The following is a 9,429-nucleotide window of genomic DNA, read 5'->3' as shown; positions in this document are numbered from 1 at the left end:
AGTGATGTTTAAATATCATTACCCTTAACAATATTATAACGAGTTAGTATCTTTCTGTTAACATATTCAAACAAAAACGACATTAGGAAAAATTATATTAATATTAACATAATGGAATAAGTTTTCCATCATATTTAATTTAATTTAATTTAATTTAAAATATGTTTTATCCTACAACCTGTACGTTATGCTCGGGAGATGGACAATCAACCGACAATCATTCGACCGACAGGACACAGTCGACCGACAACCAAAATACCGACAAGACAATTAACCGACAGGGTCAATCGACCGACAACCAAAATACCGACAATAATATAATATGGGCTGCATCTTAGTTGTGGTCATTGAACTTATGATAACATAATATCATATAGTTCAATGGTTGTGGTCAAGACGATTTTTGTGAGATAAAGAGATATAAAAGTTTCGGTCACGCTAACTTAAGGTATTATCTAAGTGACAGCATTATTATACCCAAATTCCAGGCGGAATTGTTATTAGGTATACGATAAAAATTTTTTTCAATATAATAATTTTTTGAAAATGAATTGTTCAACAACCATTTATGTTAATGAGATTTCGCTCGAGAAAGATAATTTTCTAGAGCAACAACACACTATTATGAAGAAGATGAAATTAATCAACTTGAATATCTGAAGTCGATTTCTTTCAAATGTGTACCTATAAAATTTAAAAAAATTGTAATTTTTATTATTAAACAGTATTATACAATACTATACCTATTATATTTTGTTGGATAATTTGAAAAAAACACTATCTGATCAAATATTTCTCATTAAAGAATCAGTAATAGGTATGTTAATAAATTAATAATTATGCAATCTAAATTTAGTTTTTTTTCTATTTATTTTAGGTGAAGATAAGATACTTGTATTTTCTACTGTGAATAACGTTCAAAAACTCAGTCAATCAATGTTTTGGATAGTTGACGGTACTTTTAAAACAGTGCCTACTATATTTACGCAACTGTATACTATTCACGCACAAGTTGGTTTCGGTGACAACTCTAGAGTTTTGCCTCTAGTATATGTTCTTATGACAAGTAAAAGAGAGCAATGTTATAACCAAATGTATCAGGTAATAATGAAAATGCAACATTTTTTATTAATTTAGACATCCGTTTTTCAAGCTTATATATTTATAATTTAGAAATTAATTTACTTTAATACGTTCTTGTTTTCAAAAGTAGCTATTTAAAGCAATATATAATAAAAATATTTATAACATTTTTTTTTTAGGATATAATTGATTTTGCTGAAGACAATAATATAAACTTAGCACCTGAATACATAATAAGCGACTTTGAGATAGCTGCAATAAATGCGAGCAAACATGAGTTTCCGTTATCTAAAAGTAAAGGATGTTTATTTCATTTATGCCAAAGTGCGTGGCGAAAATTACAAAGCCTTGGTCTATCTATCGAGTATGGAAATAATGAAAATTTTAGTATTAAAATTCGACAAATGTTGTCTCTTGCATTTTTGCCCGAAGAGGAAATTCCTGATGCATTCAAAGAGATTAAAGAAATCATGCCTAACAATGCAAGTAGTTTTGTGCAATGGTTTGAAGACAATTATACATTAGGTGAAGTCCGTCGTATAGTGCGCAACACCGAACATAGGAACATTCCACTTTTTCCTCCATCGTTGTGGTCAATTTATGAAAACATTGGTACCTATACTCTATTTTTATTCAATAATTTTCAATTATTTATAAAGTTTGTTTAATTACTATTATCATCATTTTATAGATAATGGTATTCCTAGGACTTCTAACCATGCGGAGGCCTGGCATCGGCGTTGGAATGAATTGGTAGGGAGGGCTCATATTGGTCTGTTTACGCTGATTAAAGAACTTCAGAAAGAACAAAGTAAGGTTGACGCAGATATAGAAGCAATTCTCAGAGGAGCTCCAAAGCCACGACCAACAAATGTTCAGCAAAAACGTGAACAGCGCTTGAAAACGGCTTTTGACAATCGTGAAGGTAAAACACGTCTGGATTATCTTCGAGGTATTGCTCACAATCTAACCATGTAATGTTATAATGTACACTTTACAATAGTATTAACTTATACATTATTTTTATTATTTTTTATTATACTGCGAATTATTTTTTTTAAATTTATTGATCTATTACATTTAACATTATTATTTATTTTATAACAATTTTATCACTACGTGTATTATTGTCAATCGATTTTTAAAATTAATTATGGGCGTACTTTTAAAACAAAATTATAAATTAAATGTGAAATTAAATTATTACATATTATATTATTGTCGGTAATTTGGTTGTCGGTCGATTGACCCTGTCGGTTAATTGTCTTGTCGGTATTATTTTGGTTGTCGGTCGATTGTCCTGTCGGTCGAATGATTGTCGGTCGATTGACCCAGAACCGTTATGCTCATACTCTCTATACAATATAATATAGTATATATATATAACTACCTATATATAGGTAAATAGTTTAATTATAGTTATAGTGTGTGGAGTCACATCGTAGTAATAGGATAAAATATAAAATATTATATATCTTCACCCGTGTATAATAGAGTTTAAGTTATTAACACCCAATCTATATGTTGGAGGTGATAGTATTTGAAATATATAATATGTAAATAAAAAAGTTGAACGTAATAAGAATAATATGATATTCTACTAATAATAAGTGTATAGTATTTTTATAAATATTATAAAGCTATGAATTTAGTGGAAAATAATTTAAAGTGATATTATATACGGTTAGGTTATATAGGATATATCTTATAGGGTAGATATCATTCGTAAATATATATTTCTGAAAGCACGTATTAGTATAAAATAATATATAATATATCATACCATATATTAATGTAATGAAGTTGTCGACGTCGGAGGTGTTATCCCCATCCGATAATCAAATATTAATCGGGTTATCACCATATTTTCTTTATCTACCTATGTATGCTGTTGATTATAATCAGATACAAAACTATATTATAGTTAGAAGATAATGAAAATATATATACAGGGTGATTTTTTTATCAAACAACACTCATTATTTCCAAAAGTATTCATGTTTTTGAAAATATTTTTTTACATAGTTTCAAATTGTTAAAAAACAACATTTTTATAAAAAATTATATTTTTAAATATTTTTTATCCTCATAATTTTTTAAGTTTTTTACTTTTTTGAATGACAACATAGATTTTTAATTTCATATTCCAAAGCAGAATAATTTTCTGAGTAATTCGATACATAAAAAAATCAAATTTAGGGTGAGTAGTCTATGAGTTATACGTATTTAAAGTTTAACTGCGCGGAGTGGAGTGGTACGGGGTTACCCCGCAAAATGTTTGTCCACTACTCCGCTTGTCTAAACTTTGAATCCAAATCCCCCACGTACCACTTGAACCCTCCGTAAGGCATGTATTCTCCCATGGCATACCCGTACAAGTTGTTGCCTGTAATATAAGGTTTTAAGTTAGTGTAAATAATTAATTATATAAACGATATATATTTACAATCCTGGTAAACGAGCCATAACGGTGGTTTCTCAGCATCGTATCCCGATGTCTTGGGATTGTTTGCCCGACAGTACCGTTCACTGGCCTGAACCAACCCCCCCTCTAATTCTGTGTTCCATAAAGAATACCATGTCGTAATCCGTGAGTAACTCCAGTGAGACGCCCGTATACCTCAACATGGCGTCGAACGTAAACCCCGGCGCCGTATAATAATACACGGGGTCGAGGTTATACGTCGACATGCATAGGTCGCGGAAGTTCTCCATCACGTCGGCCAGAAGGAGAACGTCCACCTTCAGGTACAGGTCGCTATAGTCACCGAGGGTCGTGCAGTTGAAATGTTGCCATACCTCCATAGCGTGCACGTAGTCCTCTTCACTAACGTGCTTCTCGGACAACATGCTGTAAAACTCGCGTTTCGGCGGCAGGGCGGTCTCCTCGATTCTCGACCATTTGTCGGTATACTCGTACGGAAACATGCCCTTTCGCGTGACGAGTGGCATGTCGGCGGACTGGAACACCTTGACGGTCTCCCGGAACTTCTCAAAGTCACCGGGCTTCGTGAGGAGGTTCCCGGCCAACTCGGCCAGGCTCGAGGCCATGAACCGACACGAGTCCAAAAACGTCACATTGAAGTCGGGCATGACGCGCTTCGAGAACGAAATGTAGTTCTCCTCGGTGTTGGGGATCACCGTTATCGACTCCTTATCGTAACCGAGTTCGGTCAAGATAAAATGTGCGTCATATTTCGAGAAGTTGTGAAGGAAGCACGGCACAAACTTGGGTGTGATGAGCTTGAGGTTACACGGCGCGCAGAGCGTATGTCTCAGCCGTCCCGACAGATGACAGTGGTCGGTGACTTTCCACCTGGTCTCAGTGAACGCTAACTTGCACATATCGCACACACTCTTCGCGTTTTGCGCACGTAACTCCTCCACACTCATTGAAATCGGCACATTAGTCGCCTTCAGTAGATCACCCAACCTGGTGGCGAGCGCGGTGACACTGGCGATAAAGTGTTTGGCCACCTCGTCACGCGATTCCGAGCCGCGGTATACGACCGGCGTTTGCGGTATGTCGTATTTTTCCATCAGCGCTACGGGTAGCCTTGACAAAGTACCCGTAGCTCATCGGATGATGTGCGTGTATCCCGTCAGTGCTACCCCCCACCCGCTCCGTCTGTTTTTCGAGTAGGGCTTCAAAATCAGCGTATATCACAAACGGATGACGCTGCATGTTAGCCCACCCGTTAAACCTGAGCACTTTCCCCTCCTCCGGCATAACTGGTAAAATCGGTTTATTAAGCCCGCATAACCGCATATGTTGTTGGAGAGCCTCATTACCAGACAATTAATTTTTTTAACCAGCTCATCGAATGAGGCGAAACATCTCTTACAGATAAAAAGTCGACTTTCATGAGAGGTTTTCTGACTCCGCACCAATCGAGAAAAATTAGAAATGTATGTATAGTGCATTCGTTCTGAGCCTTCAACTACGAGAAGGTCGAAATGTTCGGCCTTCTCGTTATCGACAACTCTGATTGGATACACTACACTTTCTTTACTTACTTTTTCCCCCTTTTCCCCCTTACCGGGTTTCAATCCATATACGTTTGACGATACCCCCTTATTCTGTCGTTCGAATATATGGATTTCCGAAACAGGTGTCGGGGAGGATAGTTCGGAAAAATCGTACCGATGCTCTTCGTTATAATAATTTTGGCCTACATGATAACGATGACCTACTGAAACGTGTTTGGCTAGAATAGCCCACTTGAAGCAGTCATCGTCGATGTTCATAGGATTAATGACGGCCTTTTTTCGCATAATGTTTTCCGGGAGTGGAATATACGAAGACCCTCCAAGAGGGGTATGCTCATAGATACCTAACAGTAAGCCATCGATACTGGATAGTGTGAAGCCCGACCCCTTTTTCATATAACGATCTTCCTCGGACATGAGCGTTGCAAAGTCCTCATCGACCATAGAAATCACATCGCTATGGATGTATGCCTCCCTCGACATGGTTTTAAAAGCTCTGTCCTCGGCTGGTAATTCCCTATGTGCGTACCACTCTCCAACTTCAAATTATATTTGATCGGGTTAATACGCACGCAATAATTGATTTTTTCAATCAACTCGAGTTTTATCGAGTCTAAAAACGCTGGATAACTCGCGCAGTTCTCGGTATTCCCCCTATAATACCATACTACGGTTCTATCGAGTGCAGAGTCGAGCTCGATAAAACCCGATGTATTAACCATTCCTATGCAGGCTTTTTTAAACTTTACAAAATTACGCGCCGAGTTGGTTTTAGTGCGTTTAACTGACTGGGCGGGAAGGGTGGGGGCTTGCTGTGGAATGGAATCATTCACATTTGACGTGGATGCAGCACTATCTACGATACCTTATAAAAATAATAATAACAATTATTATTATCGATTCCAATATATTTTAATAATATAATAATTATTACACACTTATTAACTGCTGCTGTCCGAGTGCGATACCCATGGCCAAATTATATTCAGAACCATACTTAACAAAACCTATTAAGAATGAATTATAGAATAAAATATTTTTCATATATAATCTACACTAAACATACGATATATTATCATTAGGGTTAGGATGTTGTAGCATTTTGCATATTTTGTTAGTGAGTCCAAAAGATAGCTTAGTAAGATAAAAATCTGTTTTATATACTGGGAATTAAAAATGTGTGCTACTTTTATTTTGCATATTTTTTCATATTTTGAAGATGTTTTAAATGTCATGATTATTTTAGCATTTTGGATTTTTAATGCATATTTTTGAATTTATTTGTAAAATGTTAGTTTGGATTCGGTTTTCAATCGCCGTAAATGTGCGTGATATAGCGGACAATCTGTTTTTAGATATGCATTGCTAGATATGGCAAGATATTAATTTTTTGTGTTTATCGTAACTTGTCTTTATATTATCTAAATAATCTATCGCTCATTGTTAGGACCGTTAGGTAACACTATACAAATTATGGCGTGACTGTGTGAGTGGAACATAAAATCGATAAGATAAATCGTATTTTATTGAACTAAATGTTTAAAATGTTTTTGTCATATTAGTATTGTGGTACGCGTATAACGAGTTAGTCGACCAACGCGTGTTAAAGTCTTGTTTATTTTTTCTATTAATTTTATACACTTTATCAATATGCCTAAAGTTTCAGCATCTAATTCTGCGCGTTTAAAAATATACGTTTCCGAAAACGAGGGTGTTTTTTCTACCGATAACCAGATTCTTTTTTGTAAATTATGTGACATACGAGTAAATTCGCAAAAAAGATTCAAGGTAAATCAACATTTAAAAACCGTCAAACATTTACGCGCAGTAAATCGTTTAAAAACAAATGCGATTTAGACTAAACAAAATTTAGTGTCAAATGCAATTTGTCCTAACCATTCGGTTTTTAACGAAGATCTGTGTAAAATGATGTTATCTGCAAATATTCCATTGAGCAAATTAAATAATAAATTTTTGTCTGAATTTTTAATAAAATATACTAACAAAGATATCTCGAATGAATCAACATTAAGAAAAAATTACGTTACGGATATTTATAAAAAAAAAATTGAAAGTATTAAAAGGTACGTAAATAATAAAAATATCTGGATTTGCATTGATGAAACTACTGATGTAGAAGGTCGTTATGTGGCAAACGTTATTATTGGTATTTTAGAAATTGATGCACCAGGCAAAACTTTTCTTTTTAATTCGGAAGTTCTTGATCAAACTAACCATAAAACAATCTGTAAATTATTTGATGAAACACTTTTTTTATTATGGCCAGAAGGAATAAAACGAGATAATGTATTGCTATTTGTTTCTGATGCAGCGCCGTACATGGTAAAAGCGGGAAAAGTATTGTCAGCTTTATACACAAAAATGATTCATATCACATGTCTCGCTCATGCAGTGCATAGAGTTTACGAAGAAATTCGAAAAAATTTCCCGAAAATTGATTCACTGATTTCAAATGGAAAAAAAATATTTTTAAAAGCACCTTCGAGGGTATTGGTTTTTAAAAATAATGCTCCTGGAATACCATTACCTCCTCAACCCATAATTACCAGATGGGGTACATGGCTAGAAGCTGCGACATATTACTGTGATAATTACAAAGCATTTTGCGAAGTTATAAATATGTTAAATGAAGAAGATGCAGTATCCATTGAACACGTAAAAAAACTTATACAAGAACCAACATTAGAAGGTAATTTAATTTTTATAAAAACTCATTTTAGTTTTATCCCAAACAAAATTATGTTTTTGGAAAAACAAGAAGTCTTATTGACCGATTCTATTTCGTCTTTGGACGAAATTGTAAAAAAAATATCTGAGATACCTGGGAGTATAGGAAAATTAATGAATAATAAATTGAACACAATTCTCAAGAAAAATACTGCATATGGATTATTGAAAAATATAAAAGATATTATTTCTGGTACACGTGAATCAATTCCCAATATGGACCAAAATATAACAGTGACAGATATTCCATATTTCAAGTATGCTCCCGTGTCTTCAGTGGACGTCGAAAGGAGTTTTTCGAAGTATAAAACTGTTACGAAGATTTACCTTTGAAAACTTGAAAAAGACATTGATTGTCCAATGTAATTCACATTTTAATGGTAAGTCAATTGAAAAAATTAATTTTAGAATAAAATAAAATAAAATACATATCTAAAGTAAATAATTCATTCAATTTTGTTATAGAAAATGAATGAAAAAGAACAAAATCTATCAAAACCATCAAAAATTTAATATATCCTTATAATTTATAAATACTATTTTATTGTTTTACTTATAATTTAAATATTTAGCACTTTACAATTTTTTTAACCACTAATTTTTTGAATAAACGTTTTTACATATTTTTTTTTGATAAGTGCATATACCAACTTTTTTGGAGCATATTTAAGTAATTTTTACAACATATTAGCATATTTTTTAGGGAATATTTAATAGTTTTTTAGAGCATATAAATCCTAACCCTACTTATAAGAAAATACCAAAGTCAATATAAGTGATTTATTAGTTGATAAATAAATGTAAAAAAAATGTTAAATCATAATTAGTACATATTAACATCATTGCTTATTAACCTAACCCACTTGATAGTTTTGTGTGCATAGTTAGTACAATATAGATTGATACAGTTGCAATTGGTTGTTCTGAGATATTATATTATAACTATTGATTTCAGGAAACATTGCCTGATATTGAAAATGAAATCCTAATGAAACAATTAAAAATAAAATCATCTAAACAAATATCCCCTGCACTAAGAACATTTGCCCTAACTTTAAACTTTTATTCCCCTTCTGCTTATAATTATGTACGTTCATCTTTTAATAAAGTTCTACCACATCCTAGTACATTACGGAAATGGTATTCCACAATAGATGGCTCTCCAGGTTTCACATCAGAAGCATTAAATGCAATCAAAATTAAATCTGAAGAAATGTTAGCAAAAGGAAAACAACTTATATGTGGTCTTATTATGGATGAAATGTATATAAAAGAAAATATCCACTATAATGGTAAACGATTACAAGGATATATTAATTATGGTATAAAAGCAGATGAAGTGGATGGATTGCCAAAAGCCAGGGAAGCCTTAGTCTTTTTGTTGGTGTCAATCAATTCTCACTGGAAAATACCAATTGCTTATTTTCTAACAAATGGTTTGAATACTCAAGAAAAAGCTAATTTAGTAAATACTGTATTATCTTTTGTTCACGATAAAGGTGTAAGTGTAAAAACTTTCACATTTGATGGAGCAGACTCCAATATTTCTATGTCAGCTTGCTTAGGGGCAAACCTTACCATGCCTTGTATTAAATCGTATTTTACTCA

The 9,429-nt window shown here is 33.4% G+C and overlaps 1 protein-coding gene across 1 annotated transcript; it reads left to right on the top strand.

Annotated features, from left to right (window-relative positions):
• Positions 1–1,268: 1,268 nt before the first annotated feature.
• Positions 1,269–2,061, top strand: LOC126553085 (uncharacterized). The gene is made up of 2 exons (XM_050208271.1): positions 1,269–1,695; positions 1,775–2,061. Exons 1-2 carry the CDS (start codon positions 1,488–1,490, stop codon positions 2,059–2,061), a joined length of 495 nt encoding a protein of 164 aa, XP_050064228.1. The 5' UTR covers positions 1,269–1,487.
• Positions 2,062–9,429: the final 7,368 nt, after the last annotated feature.

Source organism: Aphis gossypii, unplaced genomic scaffold (genome assembly GCF_020184175.1).
Source record: "Aphis gossypii isolate Hap1 unplaced genomic scaffold, ASM2018417v2 Contig00066, whole genome shotgun sequence".
NCBI lineage: Eukaryota > Metazoa > Arthropoda > Insecta > Hemiptera > Aphididae > Aphis > Aphis gossypii.
Note: the sequence above shows the minus strand (reverse complement) of the source record. Positions and strands in the feature narration are given on the sequence as shown.

Bases quoted from the DNA above. Each gene is read 5' to 3' on its own strand.
- LOC126553085 (XM_050208271.1), top strand. From the start codon at position 1,488: ATGTTGTCTCTTGCATTTTTGCCCGAAGAGGAAATTCCTGATGCATTC. The intron at 1,696-1,774 runs GTACCTATACTC...ATCATTTTATAG, and splicing joins GTCAATTTATGAAAACATTG to ATAATGGTATTCCTAGGACT.